The sequence below is a fragment of the Grus americana genome, chromosome 1 (genome assembly GCF_028858705.1).
Source record: "Grus americana isolate bGruAme1 chromosome 1, bGruAme1.mat, whole genome shotgun sequence".
Classification (NCBI taxonomy): Eukaryota; Metazoa; Chordata; class Aves; order Gruiformes; family Gruidae; genus Grus; species Grus americana.
The window spans coordinates 89,420,388-89,438,612 of record NC_072852.1 but is presented as its reverse complement, the minus strand read 5'-3'; the positions used below and the strand labels follow the sequence as shown (position 1 = coordinate 89,438,612).

At 50.9% G+C, this 18,225-nt stretch overlaps 1 protein-coding gene across 1 annotated transcript in view; it reads right to left on the bottom strand.

The window, feature by feature from the left end:
• Positions 1-18,225, bottom strand: part of FSTL1 (follistatin like 1) — a 55,822-nt gene that overhangs the window by 6,387 nt on the left and 31,210 nt on the right. Inside the window, exons 3-8 of the mRNA XM_054805541.1 lie at positions 8,465-8,569; positions 7,080-7,209; positions 5,880-5,912; positions 4,064-4,194; positions 1,162-1,280; positions 258-370 (exon numbers count right to left, since the gene is read on the bottom strand). Coding sequence (XP_054661516.1) covers positions 258-370; positions 1,162-1,280; positions 4,064-4,194; positions 5,880-5,912; positions 7,080-7,209; positions 8,465-8,569 — 631 coding nt within the window. The remainder of the gene's footprint in view (positions 1-257; positions 371-1,161; positions 1,281-4,063; positions 4,195-5,879; positions 5,913-7,079; positions 7,210-8,464; positions 8,570-18,225) is intronic.

Here is an 18,225-nt window from a genome sequence, read left to right as displayed (position 1 = left end):
ATCCATTTGACCTACGCCCTTGCTTCTAAAATCCAAACTTTTTTCATCACGAGAGCTGTGGGAGCTCTAGGACAGAAAAAGCAGTACTTTTGACAATGCAGGGACAAGGGGTGCTGTCAGATGGGAGGTAGGCATGTATCAACATTATCTCTGGGAGCGGAGTTACAGCATCTGATGTCTGGCCCAAAGCTGGTCTCTCTTCTTTCCACCATTCCCAGGACCCCTCTGGTTCCCCAATCTAAGTGATGAGTTCTTACTTTTCTCTGGTGGGTTGAAGGATGGGCTGAGGCACTTGAGAAATTCATTGAAGCTGAGCTTCCAGTCAGCATTTTCATCTGACAGCTCGATGAGGGCATCTACGCAGAGTCCCCTGAAAGGAAACACAGAGGCATGTTCTGCACAGGGCTCTACCAGGCAGGTCCCTGCTCTACTGGCTTCACAGTACAGATGAGTAAACTTGCTAATAAGTAGGAAGGCTCTGAGATGCCTGGCAGAAGTGGCTTCTCTGAGGAAACCTCACTGCATACAGATAAAAGAAAAACAGACACAAAATACTCCCTTGGCTGGCAAAGGGCTAGGAAGTGAGGAGATATTCAGAACAACAGGAATAGGACCCTGTTGACATCTACATGCTGTCACACGAGTACAGATGCAAGCACAGCCTAACCACAAGCAGCCTGTTCTCCTCATTGTCCCACACATAGTGGCAAACACACAGAAACCTGGCGACCTCTCAAGCTACATTTTCATGCGATGCTTGCACCAGCTCTAACTGCAGGCTGCCCATGAGCTGTGTTTTCCCACCATCTTCCTTGCACTGGACCTAGCTACCAGGCAAAAGGTGAGTAAAGTCCACTGGAAAGCTAATTTATTAGGAAATAAAAAAGACAACAATTTTTCTGTCACCCAACTCACCTTCTGGCTTCACACCTACTAGATTTAAGGCAAAAGAGGGTTGGAATACATGCCTAACACGAAGGGTAGGGGTGGGACTGCTCCTTTTGGTGGTATTCACACCTAATTAAGTGAGGAACCACTTCATGCACAGTTATCTTTGTTAGTGCAAGCCCTAACTGGTATTTTCCTTGAGAGGATTTTCATGTCCCCTTCTATCACGTCTGGCCCCCTGGCCCTCCTTCTGGCCTCCTGTCCACTGCCCACCTGAGCAGCTTGTTGGTCTCCTGGTCCATGTAGGTGGTGATGTTGACAGCAGTCTCATTCTGCTCCACAAACTTCAGGAATTCAGTGGAGTCCAAGCGAGAATCACCATCGTCAAAGCTCTGTAGGGAAAGATGGGAAGATGTGAGAGGGTCTGATTTATCAGTTCAGGGTACCTCTTCGTTCCCCCTCTTCCATATGTACTTAGCATTTTAGAAGCTTTAGTGAAACAGGTTGCATCATGCCTGTTTTGCACAAAGAACAGAGGCTCAGAAAAAAGCAGCAACATATCCATACTAGCATCAGAACTGGGAGATATGATCCTAGCCTTGTTCTCACCAATAAGCTACACTGCCTCTCATTCACCTCCTGCTGCTTGATTTATGGCTCTAACCCTATTTCTTCTCTTTGTTCCAGCCAGCTCCTAGCCTTCTTATACACCTCCTGCCTTTAAAGCAGACCAGTTGCATTCAAGGAGGTGTCAGCTTTCCCGTAAGTGTAAATCCAAAGCTGTGCCTGTGACAGTGAAAAAGGGGAAAATCAAAAGAAGCAATTTTCTGCTGATCCCAAAGAAGGAACAATTTAATGCAACAGCACAACGCCTCACCACCAACTTCTTAAGGTCTTGACAGGACTCCTGGCACTGAAGAGCAGGATTTTTAGCCCCAAAATCCTGGCCGTACTCCCAAAGAAGTAATTGCATTTTGCCTTCCTGTTTGGAGATGTCATATTACAGTGCTGGGCACTCAGCGGGAACTGCTGGGCCCCCTCAGAGACAGCTGCATTGCAGTGAGGGGAAAATAAATTCTGCACACAGGCTGCTGCCGGCTAATATTTGCTGTGTGACTTGGGGCAGGTCACTGTGTCTCCTTGTGCAGTGCTTCCAGGAATGCTGGAAGAGACACTGCCTGCTGTTACCTCTATGTGGTTCAGGAGAAACCTGCAGGGCTAAGAAAATTACTCTGCGCGCTGTAGCCTGCATAACTGCTCCACTAACATGTCAACTTCTACTAGACTTTAAAGCCTCTGATCCTGCTATTTCTTGTGAAAGTGGCTGCAGTTCTCTTAATGACCCAGACTTAGTTAAGCTGGTTTTCTTGCCTTTCAATGGTATGGTCTGCATTTGTGTGTTCCCCTAGAGACCCTCCAGAACAGAGCAGCTTCCCACTACTGGCCTCACTTCTCTTGAAATAATGTCCTTCAAGGTCATGGCCTGCCTGACAACCCACTGATCCCAGTGATCCACACAAGTCAGGCTTCCAGGAGGGCAACAGCTTAATGCCACATCTATAAACCTCCCTATCAAGGAGAAAAGGGAAAAGCTTTGTGCCACCTTTGTCTCCAGTGTTTATTACCTGCAGAGCAGGAGTCAGGCCATTTGCAGAGCCCTGTGGGCTGGGCATGGCAGAATTCTTCCAGCAACAGCAGACCCTCATGGGTGACACAAATTTGCGTGTGTTTGCACCCATTTAGTTTGCTTTGCTTGGATTTGTCCCAAGCTCTGAATTCTGCTTTGAAAGTATTTCAAAGCTTTAAGGGTTGTTGATAAGGTGGATTACCACCTGACAGAGAAGGAAATTCCTGCTTTGGTCCAAAAAAAGGCATGGTTTGTCGTGGAAACTTTCACCCACTTGTGCCTGGGATCAGTGCTCTGGAAAAAGGGGTAAGTAAGGAGAACAGGAGGCTGGCTGCCCCTGAGCTGCGGCCACGGGATTTCACCAGCACACCAACAGGCACAGGGCCGGCTGTGTGGCGGCAGTGGAGCGAGCCTGTGGCTGGCTCATGCATTTCAGCAAAGCCTATGGCCTGGGGACACTCTGCAAAGACGGCTGGGGACAGCACCGTTTGCAGGGGGAGGGACTGAGCAGCTCCGGTCTGCAGGACGCTGCAGCTTTTGGGTGCTGGCAGGCACCGGTGGGGGTGCCCAAGGCAACGGGCCACAAGCAGGTTTCCACAGACAGAGCAGCATTAATGGCTACAAAGGCGAAGATGCTCTCTGGAGCTCCGGGACCAGCTCCTCTGTCTCACCAGGGGGTGCCATTGCCATGGCAAATTTGTTTGCAGTGCTAACTCCTGTCAGGCACCATTAATCTCTTGCTGTCAACAGCTTATGATTTAAACACTCTCCCCCTTTCCCCACCTGCTCCTTCAGCTCCATCCTGAATGCTTTGAAGTCTTTATCAGGAGCCAGGCGTGAGGGGGAGGGACTAAGCAGTGCATGTGGCGGGAGCATGGGAGCAGCGTGTGATCTGCTGGTTACAAAAGGGGGTGGGGATGGGCTGAAGGACAGACTGACAGGGAGGAGGGAACAGGAACGGGATTATTGCAGGGCCTGAGACTCACAGATGACTCCTCTCTCTCTCCCTGCAGAGCACTAGGGAACCGCCAACTCTCAGCCACAACTGGGCCATACTCCTTGCAAGCAAATACTCCCCTTGAAGCCCCTAAGCGTCCCCTATCCCCATCTCAACATGTCCTTCGGACTGTCTGGAACAAAGGACGGACAGTCCCTGCCCCAGCTTCCTGCTCCTTCTACCTGCATTTCCAGCACTTTCGCTCACCTTTTCTCCCCTGGCTATCTTTGGTCCCCTGAGATCAGTTCTTCTCTCCCCTGCCACAGGCACACCTGGCCTGCCCTCCTCCTTTTCCCCAGGGCAGGTCAGACACCAGGAGCCAGGGATGCTCCAGGTCTGGGTTGTCACGTAGCCATGTCAGTGGCTCCATCAGCAGCTGCTGCAAGCAATGCGTAACACATCATGCTGTAGGACATACCAGACCTCTCTGGCCCCCAGCTCAACAGGCACATCACACACTGGAGCCTCTTGGGTGGGGGCATGGCAGCTGTTTTGCAGTGACGGGGCAAGAAATGTTCTCTGGCCTCTAAGGCAGGTGCTGCTCTACTTGCCTTGAAATACTTGTCCAGGACTTCGCTGTAGTTGCTGCCCTTGGAAAACCAGCCGTCTGGGATAATCTCAGCTTCCAGCCACTGGATGACGCGGCGACGAAGCTCATCCCTGTCAGACTGGTAGCAGACAACTGTAACGGGAGAAGGTGCAGCAGAAGAAAAAGCAAGGATGAGAGAAATTAAGTTGGCAGGAAGACCACAGAGACACGACTGGAAATAAAAGCCAGCCAGCCCTGATGGCAGTTTGCAAGCCCCTCCATCCTTGGAAACGCGCCACTGCCAGATCAAAGCAGAGGTGCCATGTGCTGAACGGCGGATGGGTTGTGGGTGACACCGTGTGGCAAGGCCAGAAAACGACACTCCTGCTAAAGCTCTTTTCTGCCTTCCCATCCGTGAAGCCTGTGGAAGAATAACCCAGAGCTGACTCATCTTGGTGTGAAGAGTCCCCAGACTGAGGGACGAAGGCGACTGACAGTGTCCTCAGGCTTCCCGATGCCGTGCAGAACAGGCATTTGGCCATCAACCCTCAAGTACCAAAACCTTTATCCTCTGCAAGGGTGAAGGCTAGACTGAGCAAGCCTTTCCACCACGCTGTCCAAGACTTGAATTTTAGGGCCTACTATCTCAGGAGATTTTGTTTCTTCAAAGCCCTGACTTGTCCACTCTGACTGAAAATGAAAGGTGGTCAAGTTGGGCTTGTTCACAGTGCTCTCCACAGTCACAGGTTTCTCTAGGTGGATATCACTTTGTGTGCTAGTACCAAACCATGCATTTAGAAGCAAAACTGAAAGCCTAGATCTTCTGGCTTCTGTGAGTTGTCACACCCGCCCAGAGGTCAATGGAGCCAGAAGGGGAATCAGTGTGCATTCATGTCACTTACACACACTAAGGATCTCCTTCTGAATCCAGTGACTACAATCACAACCAGGCAGACAGATGAAAAAAAACAAAACAACTAAAAACCCCCATAGAGATTCTGCATGTTTTATTTTGAACTTCCTTAAAACTACTTTAAGGTGGTGGCCAGGCTGACATGGTCCTTTCCCTTAAGCTTGTACAAGGGTTTGCTCTCATGTGTCCTAGGAAGTTGAAGTTGATGATTATACAGCTCCAGCACTTCGAGGCCATGGATGGGAAAAGGGTTCCCTGATGAAGCACAGGCCACGGCCCTAAAATCCATAGCCTAAGTACACACGGCAATGCATAAGGGGAGAAACCAGGCACAGGGAATCAAAGAGACTTATCATAGAATCATTTAGGTTGGAAAAGACCTCTAAGATCATCTTGCTGGCCGATGGGAGAGGCAGTTCAGCTGTACCTCCTGACTCCCCTGACAATGCCCCATTCATTACATAGCGCTGCCTCTCTGCCTCTGCACCCAGCTTCATCGCTCCTGAAGCAAAGTCTCCTTTTAGAAGAGTGCTCCTGCAGTTGGGGACAACCGCTGCACAGTTATCGTGCCTTAGATCCCCAATGAACTAGGTAAAAGAGTGCTTCTTCCCTCAGTCTGGGTGAGGAACACAGCTTGTGTCCCTCGGGGCAAACTGGGTTTCACTGCACCTTGTCTATGCTGAGTCCCTGAGACATCCCAGCACAGTGAAGAGCCCAGGAGATGTATGAGTTCTGACAGGTTACCCAGGAGTAAAGAGCTGGGTAACCCTACTTCAGCTGATTTATCAACTCAGACTCTGCTACAACCAGTGCAGAGGTAGGACTTCCACAGAGAGCTGTGCAGCTCCCCCAGCACACCTTCCCTCACCATCTCTTTTCCCAAATGCATACAGAGGCCCCAGCCAGAAAGGAGATGGCTTCTTACCTGGACTTGCAGCTGGATTCTCAGACTTCTTCTCTGTTAATGGAAAGACAGAAGAGGACATTTCTGATGCAACATGAAGCAATATGAACCTCTTCCCACCCCGGGTGCCTCTTGGGCAAGAGCAGAGGAACCTGGGAGTCTTTGGAAACATGAGGGCAACATGTACGATTAAGGGACTGGAACATCTGTCACCCTGAGGGGACACTGAGGACTGTTTAGCCTGAAGAAGAGAAGGTTCAGGGGCAATCCCATCAATGTTTATAAATCTGATGGCAGGGAATGAAGAAGACTGAGCCAGACTCTTCTCCATGGTGTCCAGTGACAGAGCAAGAGGCAGAGGGCACATATTTAAACACATGAAATTCTGTCTGAACAGAAGGAAACACTTTCTTACTGTGTGGCTGGTGTGGGGCTGAGTTAAACAGCCCCACCATTGAGGCAAAATCCTTGTTCCTAAAGTTCTTGAGGTCCCTCATCAACATGGATGGTACTATGGACTTTGGGGGATTATCCTGAGAGTCTGACCTTTCCTCAGCAGGTAGACTGAGACACCCACCTGGCTGAGTCCACAAGCTCAGTGAGAGGCAAGCCCTGCTCTCCTGAGTGTCCCCCGCCCAGCAACCCAGGGAGACAACAGCTCCAAGATCCCACCACAGCCAAGGCATCAGGGTTCCGAGTGCACTAAAGAGGACCTTAATGGCCCTGCCAACCTCACCTAGGGCCTCCCTCCACACTCTCTACCCATGATCCCAGGGGCTCCATTTCAGCTGATGTCTCAGTCCCTAGACTTGCCTGGGATTGTGTTGTAGGAATGCCTGTCTCCAGCTCTGCTGCAACCATTCCTAAACCTCCCATAGACCCTGTTGATCTAGGCCCTGACCTGGTGACTGTCTTCCCACCTTGATCACGCACCTGCTACAGACTGCACCGCTACAGACTTGTCTGGCAATTACTGGCCTGTGCCTGATTCTGCTTACCACCACCAGACCTGATGGCTGGACTTCAGAACTACTTCATCACCACACACTTGCCTGGTGACCTGGACTCTTGGTTGAACCTGGCTATCGTGCCCAGTTTAGCCTGCTCAGCAACTGTGGGACAAGGTCCTGGCTGGTGAGGCCTCTGCCTTGCCTTATTATCATGCTTGGCTTCCGACTCTCCCTCCCTTAGAGGGCAGCTAGCCCCCATCGCCGGTGTTACCTTTACAGTGGCCATCATAATCCACCTGGATCTTGGAGCCAGTAAGGCAGGCATCACGGTGCAACTCACAGTGGTTCAGATACGTCTTGCCATTGCTACCACACACAGGCCTCTTGTGAGGTTTGCATTGCTGTGAGAGAGCCAGAGAAGACAGCATTTTACCTTGCCTCTTTGGGACAGCTCGAGGGAGGCAGGTGAGTCCCGGCCCAACTCAACAGAAGCCCTTGGAACAGCCCCCCTTGGCTCGAAAGGTGTTCGGAAGAGGCTGAACCCACCCATCATCACCCCCCCAGAAAAACCTGCACAGGGAAGTCTGTGGGTGTGGGTTCAAAGGCTTCACTTCATCCCAGCCTCCATCACCACCACCATGACAGGAGCCTTCCTGAAAGCAGAGCCCAGCAGAGAAATCAGTGCCCAGCCTAAATACTGAGCGTAATCCTGCAACTGCTGCTCTGTCTGCCATGGACATGCCTGCCCGGAGGTGTTTCTGTAAATCTGTTCTGTGCATCTCTGCTTGCTCAGCTCTGTCACATCTCTTGTAGACTGTGCTCCACCTTTCTGCAACCGAACACGGAATAAGCCATCAGCCACGAGCAAACAGCACGGCCTACAGCAGAGGGAGAGCTCGCCAGTGCCACTGTTCAGGCTGTGGGCTTCCTTCTCCCGTCCTTTTCAGTCTGGCCAAGCCTACCCAGAGTGACAGGCTCTCTTCCTGTGAGCGGGGCATTTTACTCTCCAGTGCCCAGGCTGGCTGCATCAGAGCTGCAGGCTCCAAGGGAAGGAAAGGGGAACAAAGAACCACATGGCCATTCCCAGGAGCCAGGCAGGAATGGTTTGAAAGCACAGGGCAGAGCACAGTAGGGAGACGCTGTGTCTCTACAGCTGGGAAAGACTTCTAATCATCTCCGGCTCCCTGCTGGATGAAGCTATTCATCCTCACAGCACTCTACCACAATTATTTCCATTTTACAAAAGCTGATTTTTTTAGTAGGGTACTTGTAGCCTCCTCAAACAAGATGCCAGTGAGGGCAGGCTGTCTTGGAGCTTGCAGACCACCTAGAGTGCCCTCCAAAGCCAGCTGCACATCAATACCCTACTGGGCTTTCTCAACAGAAGACCTCTAGCCAAGTCTCCTGTGCATATAAAGACCCTAGGCAGTTGTGCGAGCAGCACAGCTGCAAGCCCCAGACAACACCCTGCAGGGGTCTTCCCCCACACCACACTGGGAAAGGCCCTGCTGTTTGAAGAGCCACTATGAATTTCCAGCTGCTCCAAAACAGCCGTAGCCTCATCCCCATGATGGGATCCTTCCAACGACTGAAACCCAGCCAGGGGTGATGGTGGTGACACTTGTCCCAAACGCAGAACCTGTGCTGCCCCCGTACCTCAATGCAGAGGCAGGTCGGCTCTCCCTTCTCAGTCACTGCACACTCCCGCCCAGCTCCACAGAAAACATTGGCACAGATCTTGGATTTGCTCCTTGGCTCTTCCTGCAAGATACAAAGTAAGAGACACAAAATACATCAAGTTATGTGGAAGAGCAGCTGCACAGCGTTAAAAAAATAACACATTTAACTTGCAGACTGGAACAAAGAGCACCAGGGTGGTAAGGCACAGATTACAGAACAAGAGAGACATGACTGCAATAGATGGACAGCTCAGACAATAACCAGGAGCAGACAAAAGAGCTAGGGCGACAGCCCCCGCAATAGAGGGCTTCCTTGAGGTCATTCCCAGAAAATCACCTAGGACAACTGGAGCAAACATGAGCAAGAGAAAGTCTAGAACAAATGGTAAGAAAAAATCGCTCATGTCAAGGACTGCTGTCTTCAAAATTTTTTTTTCATGGAAGGTAGGGAGCAGAAATGTCTTTGCTTGAGACATTTAAGAAGGTGGTGAACATAACCCTGGAGAAAGGTGTGATACCAAACAGGTGGAAGAAATAGCCATCAGGCACCAGATAATGCCCGTCACAAAAAAAAAACTTCACAAAACTACCTGACACATTATCTTGCCTCCACTGGTCAAGACTAAACACTTCAAAGGAAGAAACACTGTCATAGATAATTATAAAGTAACCTTCTCACAGAGAAAATATCTTCCTGGTCCCTGAGAGCCAACAGTTGACTTACGCCCTGCAGCACAATTTATACGCTTTACGGTTTTCTCCTAGCCAAAGTTATCACAAGTATTCTTGTTGTTCACGTAACTGTCAAATCCTTTTTTCTTTTTTTTTTTTTTTTGAGTCCCACTGCATTCCCAAACTGGTGACACCTAGCAGGGAAGATTTCCATGATTAATCATGTTTTCAGTTAAAAAGACTATTTACTTTTATCAGTTTAATGCCTTTTTTTCTTAGACTTTTAAAGGAGATGACGGTTCCAGGGGTTCAGGCTCTGGAGACCCTGGTTTAATTCTCTGCTGTGTCATTAATTTCCTTTGTGACTCTCACTTCATCTAACATTTTCCATCTGTACTTTAAGTAGCTGGTTCAGGCTAGCTAACTGGCTTGCTCAACTCTTCTCCCTAATACATGAAGGTTTTTTACCTTCTCATCTGAGTATTATTCTTAACCTCTGTCCATTTGTGGTATCTTTCTACCTCCATCATATACTTTGAAAGTAGGTGATCAAAAAGGAGCAGAATTGGCCTGAGGAGCAAGCATTATTGATATATATAACAACAAATGCTGAGCACATTTTTTCTCCTGTTGCTTCTTTATCCTGATTTTCTTTTTTCTTCTTTTACTTTGTTTTGCTTTTAAACCACAATTTCACAGTGAGTTGCTGTCTTTACTGAACTGCCCACAGTGACAGCCAGATCATTTTCTGAATGACCTTGCCCTGGTCTTCAGCATATTGTCTGCTGGCCTACCTGAACCAGCTAGTTAACGTACAGGTGGAAAATGTTAGATGAAATGAGAGTCACAAAGGAAATTAATGACAAAGCAGAGAATTAAACCAGAGTCTCCAAAGTCTGAACTCCCAGAACTGTCATCTCTTTTCAAAGCACTGCAGGATTCCCCCCAGGTTCGCATAGCGACAAACAACTTTCCTGCTCTCTGCAAACATTCCTATCTTGCTGCTTATCCTGTAAGATAAAAATATAGTATTCAGACACACCAGTTTTAGCTCAGAAACACACACTGTGTCCCAGGCCTGCTCACCCCATGAAGACAGCCTGTTATCCTCCCTCTGACCCCTCGTCCTCCTTTCACATACCATTTCTGAGCTATGAAAGACACTCTGCCCCTTCTGCTGCATCCACCTCTCTTTAGTTGCCTTCTGGCAGAGGGCTGGGGTAAATGATCTAGGCGCTTCTGGGGTGGGATGCAGCAACACGGGTACTTCACTGCACAAAGCAATCTCATACAACTTAGGGCAGGAAAGGAAGAATAACTCATTTTGTAAAAAGCACAAAGAAAAAACAATTTTTCCCAGGCTGGAGTCTGATTAGGGCACTCCCACGCCTAAAATGCACTGTAGACACTGAAGTGCTGATCCATTTAAAGTGTTTCAAACAACGTGCACATCCCTTCACCGAGCCAAAGACCAGAAATAAAAGAGGTAGACACGGCTTTGAACTGCCACCACTGAGGTCTGTAATCCAGGTGCCCAGCAATAGATGGCAGTGCTCTGCCTCTCCTTACCCGTGGCCAAGCAGGACTGCCAGCAGTAAGCTCCCAGCTGTGCCCACTGATGCCAAACCTGGCTCTTGCCTCCTGGCCTGAGACTTACGGCACTGCTACAACTGCAGCCGGCTTCGGCAGGCATCTGCAGGGACCGAGCTCAGGTTGCAAGACTCCACTCCCCTGGACAGCTTGCTGGAAACCAGGCCTGTGATGCAGACATCCTGGCCACAGCTCTCTTCCTGTACTGCCGGAGCCCAGGAGCCATCCTGCAGCTCTCCCACTGGCACCCCACTGGGTGGGGATGCTGGCAGGGTGGCACCGCCAGAACAGCCTCCTGCCAAGCTAAAGCACCATCTTACTCTGATTTTTCTTATTAATCAAAGCAATATGGTTTGCCAGTTACTTCTTTTTGTTGTTTTAAGCTGTCCTAGGCTGGCAGTGGGTCGGAGCTGGTTGCCACGTCCCGGCATGGCTGTCTCCACCCCAGGGGTTTGCCAGAGAAAGGAAGGAAACAAGCTGCTCTGCCTGCCTGCCCTCTCACTCTGGCACAGGATTTCTCAGACTCAGCTTGCTCATCCTCCCTCCCGGCAGGAGCAGCAAGAGTGATCAGGCTGGGTGCTGGCTCCACCTTTAGTGAAAGCAGCTCTCAGCTCCCAGGCCAATTCCCAGAGCAATAACTCAGCCCCCTGTGCCCCCCATCCTTGCAATACTCACCCCACAAACCATACTTTCTTCAACTACAACCAACAAAACCATAGCCCCTTCTACTCGTATGCCCCCCTCCCAAAATCCCCAAGAGCCTCACCTCTGCTACCCTACATCTACCCCACCTTGCGCACAGATGAAGTTAGCAGTTGCCACCGCTACCGCTTGGTACGGCCGCACAGCTCTAAGGTGGTTCTGGGCGTATTGCAGGGCGGGAGCTCTCTCTAGCAGCTACCAGCTGTATTCCCAGCAAATGTCCGAGTCTCCTGTGCATAACTGGGAGTCTAACGGAGACGGTGGTGGGTGAATGGACGTGTACAGTGGGGTCTGCAAATGAGGCTTTATAATCTTCACTCCTGATTCTCTGGTGACCTCCCAGATGCTACCACCAAAACCAGTTTCTTGTGACAGATGTTCTGATCTTACTTTGGACCTTGTCATGTTTGTTCTTTGTAAAGCTCCACGTGCTGGAGTCACATAAGTAAGTGGGGATGGCAGCTGCCACTTCCATATTAAATAGCTCATCCTCGCACCTACCACATAAAAGCTTGAAAATGTGAACTGCAAAGGTTTAAATGCAAGGTCACACACACAAAAAAAGATTCCACAATGTTTAAATGTCATTGCCCTTAAATTAATTTCAGGATTTGGGGGCTGGAATCACGGTTTTTACACTGCTTCCACACTGAGAGCTGCCATTGCCTTTTCAGTCACCGTGGGCTTGGGAAGCGTCACTCATCCCTGTGCACAGCACGCTCGGGCAGGCAGAAGGGAAAGTGCAGAGAGTCGTTATTAATTGCTGCACGGTGGCATTTACACCACAAACCCTGACAAGGCAATTCCCCTTTTCTGCCTTGGGTGAGATGCCCAAGCTCTCTCCATTCGGGCAATGCTTTTAATTACTCCTCTGCTGCGCAGAGAGCAAGTGGGAAGGTGTAAAAGTGGTGGGCATGAAGCCAGGGCAGGAGGCCCTGGACTCCGAGCACAGGGGCTCTCCTGACTCTTCACCCCGTGGCCTCTGCAGGGGCACAACCTCCTCAGACATCTTCTCGGGCCAAGACCGTGGAGAAAGCTGTTTGCCACAGGGTCATGGGCCAGAAACCCAGGGCAGCAGCAGCGTCATGTTCGCATAGCCCAGACTGTTTGCTGAATGGGGACAGGGACGCACGCTGCTGTCGGGGGCTTGGGAAGCATAACCTCACAGATGAAGGGTTCTTGCATGCGAATGGGCAAGCGCTCAGCAGAAGACCTGAACTGACAGTGCAGCGAGCCACATGCACTGCTTCTGCCTCAGCTGTTGCTTCCTGGGGAGCAAGGAGGAAAAAAGAGACATTTCCAAGGCACCCGCGGGCGAGAAAGCCAGCAGCAGCACCCGGTGGTGAAGAATCACCATGGCAACCGGCAATGCAGGGCCTCAAGGTAGAGCTAAAATTAGGCAGCGGGAAGGGCTGTTTCTCATCTCTAGCAGCAACCGGCGCTGAGGAGTCGGACCCCCAACACAGCATAAGCACCGATGTCGGGAGCATTTCCGAGCCCCCACCTGCGCCCGGATGTCCGGGACTGAGCGCGGCTCGACGTGCCGGCACATGGTGCCACGTGTGGGGCAGCCCAGGTCTGCGTGGGAGCCCAAGGTCCTGCAAGCGGCTGTGCCTGCTCCACGCTGGTGAGGCTGCACCAAAACACAGTGCAGAGCGCCTTCACCAGCATGTCTGTGCAGGAGCGCTCTGTATGTCCACCCACGACAGCCTCCAAACACGGAGTGCCCGGCAGAGATCATCTGCACGCCCTTGTGCCCCAGTGCTTGCACAAACACACATCTGCATGTGTGTCTGAGAGCCCATCTGCGTCTTCAGCAAGATATACGAGCGATCACACGTGCAAGGAAGAGGGGCATCGTGGCTCCTTGGCTTTGCAAGGGAGCCTGCGCACTGCAGCTCTCCCTCGGCCGCTCCATCCCCTGGCCCACACCGAGCCACAAACTGCCTGGCCTCACTTGGTGGAAACGGGGACTTTCCCAACCAGCCTGTGAAAGCTGAAACCATTAACAGTTCAGTGACAAAACACCTCTGTAAGGAAGAACAAGCTTCCACCTGCAGAGAAGAGCTGAGCAAATGTCCACAGTGCCCCACCGCCCGAAGGCAGCAGCAAGGATTTCTGCCATTATGCATGCTCTGGGAAACAAGCAGGGAGACCGTCTTGCTATGAGGTGGGGAGTTAACATGCTGGAAAATAGCCTCTCAGATTGCTTTTTGTGTCGTGCACATCCTTCCACAAAAAAATCTCCTCTTGGAGATCTCAAAAGTATTTTTCTCAGCAGCCCACGCTGCACTGGAGAAATACTACCTGCTGTCCTGCTCCTACTGACACAAGTAAAAAGCTTTTCTGCTATCAACAAAAAGACTGCAGGTCTTTTTGCTCTTTTAGCATCAGTTTGTGGAAATCCATAAAATGACTTCACCCCTCCTATAATGCTCTGTGCAGTTTTCTGTAAAATCAAGGCTTTGCATTTTTGCCCTGCCTGATATGCAAGGAAATGAAAGTGCTCTAGAGCTGTAGCAATGAAAGCTCCACTAGGAAGCAATCCCATGTGTTATACAAACTTGAGTACCACACGGGTAAGGCAAAAATAAAGGGCACCAAAATGATATCTGGGGTTGCAGGATTTGCACAGATACTCACACCTCAGGGAAGGCAGCAACAAAAGCTGAGAGGAAGTTTTCAGATATAACCAGTACAATTCACAATAGAGACCCTCCACACAGACAGGGAGAAATGAGCTTTGCAGCTATATATTTTCAGCCAGTCCTCCCTACGTCTTCCCATCCACATCCCTTTTTCCTGTTCCCTGCCACGACTGACGCAGGAGTAGGGGATATAAGGGGTCTCCAAACACGCCAAGGTGCCACCTGTAAACAGCGCTGCCCGCACAATTTCTAAACCAACTCAACATCCAGCCATAAAACCTAGCGCTTCATTCATCTGTTGTCAATGTTTTCTTCTCAATAGAGAAAGATTTGGAGACACAAAGTGCTAGGTCAATGATGCAGAAAGCTAAGATGAGAAGCCACATCTCCTAACTCCTAAACCTCCCTTCTCCCCTGTTGCGGGGTTGGTTGAGAGAAACACTGCATTGTGCTGCAATATCCAAAAAGAGAGGGCCAGGCAGCAGAGCAGCTTGGGGGGGGGTGTCAGGAAAACTTAGCAACTCCTGTACAATGATGGCAATGAGAAAGCATTTGGCTCACACATTTCATCCCATTACCCAAATGTGCCTCTGGGCAAAACAGCTCTTTTGGCAGCGGTTCCCTCCTGCAGAGGTCCAGGGAGAGCAGATCCCACGTTTGCTGGAGGGCACGCACGGGCAGGCAGCCTGTCACCTCTGGCCATTTGTGTCACCGACCCTGGCCCTGGCGGAACATTTGTCCCATTGTTCTGGTTTGTGACCAACAAGCAATGTGCTCGTCCCTCCCCGCAAACCTGACCTAATTCCTGTGGCAGCTCCCTGGATCCTCTAACGTGCTGGTGTGACGGGGCAGAAATTTGGCAGCAGTGTGAACTGAGCAGATTAGCATGAAACAAGCAGGCACCCCTGATGCTGGGTTTGCCATAAATAGATAGGTAAGGCGAGCACTGCAATTTCTCTTCCTTAGGGCTATTGCCTCAGGACATCTGCAGACTCTGGAAGAAACCCCACACAAATTACCTTTAAGTCTGACTTGGAAGGTATGATTTTCAGTTGTCAAAGATAAGATGGAGATAAGCCCAGCATGTGGGGATTGAACCACATCTGATTCTCAGTTCAGCTCTCCAATACAACCTACCTACCAGGACATCGTGACTGTTAGGATGGTACAGTGGGCTGTGGAATGATTCTCTACTCTGGAATGAAACCCACTGCCAGAGGTTGCTGAACACACTGGTGCAGGGTCATCATCTGCACCCTTCCTCAGGTCTGGTGTTACCCGGTCCCAAAGTGGCACCCTCTGGAGCTACCCCCTGGGCCCCTGCCTCTGGGAGGCACATGGTACATGTCCTGTGACTCAGACCAGCAAAGGTATCGATGGGCAGCTCAGAAGGCTCGAAAATAGGCTGTCCCCAAGCTAGTTAGTTAAAAAGGAAAAGAAAAGATGCTTGGTGAAGTCTGAACCAGTGCTGGATTCCCCAGGGGACTGTGACCAGATGCATTTGACAATGTTCCCAATGCTAACAATATCCTATTTGAAGGGTGTCAGCATGAGGTCTGCGCTGGATGCAAATGGGTCCAGCGCCATTAAAACTTCAGGATTCCTTCTCCCCCAAATCCTAAAGCCATCCTGCAAGCAGCAGAACTAATGAAGCCCAGTTTCCAACAGCTCTCTCTGCACGGCTTGTCTGTCAGCTAGTTACAGGGCAGCATATGGACTCCTTCCTCAGGAGGGGTCTTTGCAGGCCCCTCTCATTAAGCCAGTCACCCAGAGTCACAAAACCAGCTGGATCCCATTATCTCAGAGGCCTCCACCGCTTTATCAGCTGTGGCAGAAACAGGCTGATAGATTCAAGACTCGCTGGAGGCCAGAGACAGGCAGGCAGGCAGGCACAGACAGCCTGCTGACATAGCTTTGCTTCCTTAGGGAACCAGGCTGCAGCTCCTTTGCAGAGCCCCACGAAACACCTCTCCGGCTCAGCCTCTCATCTCAGCAGACTCAACACCACTGCTGCTTGCAGCTCCGGGGGCAGGTCCTCACTCCAGGCCTCACTTCAGCCTCTCCCACGCTGATCCTTGTGCTCCCTCCTCAACGTTTTCCTTGTGTTGGAGGACAGATCCCCATCTCTCTTCTGCTTTCAACGCTAAGGTATTTCAGCCAGCTGCAATCCAGGGCTGCAAACACAGTACCGGGAGCTGCTGCGCTCCCTGTGGGACACCTGCCACGGAGGAGCATGTGCCCCAATCCACACGCCCAGTCACCACCACCACCCCCACTTCCCAAATCTTTCCCTGTGTCTCTTCCTATTCTCAGCTGACACCCCGAACTAGCTTGCTATATATATCACACAACGAAACATAACCCCTTAAAGGCTTTTGAATGCTTAATAGATGAATATTTAATGTCAGCTGACTTTTGCTAATGGGAAACAAGCCAGACCATATGTCTCTTGCCCATGCTGGGAATCAGGATGTGTTCCCAGAAAACCTGGATGCAGAGACAAGCAGGCAAGAGACCTGCAACTCCCAGAGCTCAGAGGAGGTTCCCTCCCTGCAAAACCCGTACCTCACCCATTTGTATGTGACCCTTCCTGCCTTGCTAGCTGCTCAGTCCCACGATCCAAGAACCGGCCCTGTCCATCATACCAGAGCATTGAGCAGGAGAGCAGCTCAGGCTCTAATTGACCTCTGTGATACAGGGGGCCTGTCAGGTCAGTGACCTCTGCATGGGGCCATAGAAGAACAACATTGCTCACGGAAGCCTGCTTGTGGGAATTCATCCATGGCTTTATCAGGGAGATGAAGATGTCTGATGCTACTATTGCTGCAAAACCAGACTGCCTGGGCAGTTCTGCCTTGCAGAGATTGGTAGGGTGGATAGAGAGAGCTCTACCTCCCCACCGACCCCAGCGGGTACATGGCCTGGCCGCCTGATGGGGACTGCAGCCCTAACACACCAGCCATGGCTTTCTCATGTCCCACAGCAAGCAGGCTGGTGCCTGAAAGGAAAGGGAAGCAGGAATTGGGAGGAAGGAGGCTTTTCTCCCCACAACCTAATCAAGAGGAGAAAGGCATCTGCCAAACAGTCGATTTCTCTTACAGCACGATGCTGCTAACAGTTACGGAGCCAGGCACACCCCTCTCGGGGACTCCACTGTGTGAGGACTCTGTTTTCCCTTTTAACCTAGAAGGAATGTCTGTGCTCTGGCCTCTACAACCTCATATTTTCCACCACAAGGCAATGACCGGTGAGGCCCCAGAAGGGGAACAATGACATGAGAGTCTGGGGAAGAGGAAATCTCTACTGCAAACAAGTCTGGAAAATGGCTGCTAGAAGGAACGGAGCTCTGCGTCTGGCAGCGCCCTCCTTGCTGCAGCCTCGCTCTGCCGCTCACCCTAAAAGCCCCCTCGCGCTCACAGCCTGAAAAATGTAATGGCCCAAAACTGCACTGTCTCTTAGCACTCTTCCCTCCGCACATCCCCGCAGCGCTTCTGGAAGAAGGGGCTGGATTCTCTCCTGCTGCATCATGCGGTGAAACTGCCAGCTCCTTCGCGGCCACCAGGAACTTTCTTGCTAGCGCTGGCTCCTGGCAAGGCACGGAGGCAGGAGATCAGAGAGAGATTTGCGCATGCCAAGCCAGCTGGAGAGGCTTCAGCTGCGAGCAGGGCAGAGTCAGTCCCATGGGAAGAGAGGAGATGCTGCTGCTGCTACACCACGGTTCTCTGGGGAAGGAATCCAGTTAATCACTTTGTATTTGGATAAGAAAATAACCCTCGCGCACAGGGAAGGATCTCAGTACACGTGAAATGTCCTAAATGAAATTAGTCCCACAGGACCTGCGGGATGAGATTGGTATCATCCTCCTCACGTGACAGACTGGAAAAGAAAGGCCCAAGGGAGGGGACTTGCTCAAGAACAACCAGAAGGCAGCAGCTCAGCTCCCTTTGCTCCCTGGTCTGGGGCCAGGACCACTTTGCAATCTGACACAAAAGTCATACCCCCAGTTGGGGTACAACCGTCCTTCCCAGACCCCGAATGCCCTGGGCCAGGCTCCGTTTTGCCATGGCTGGGCTTCTGGGAACCACAATTCTCCATCCTGTTTTAAAACATAAAAACAAGACCAGCA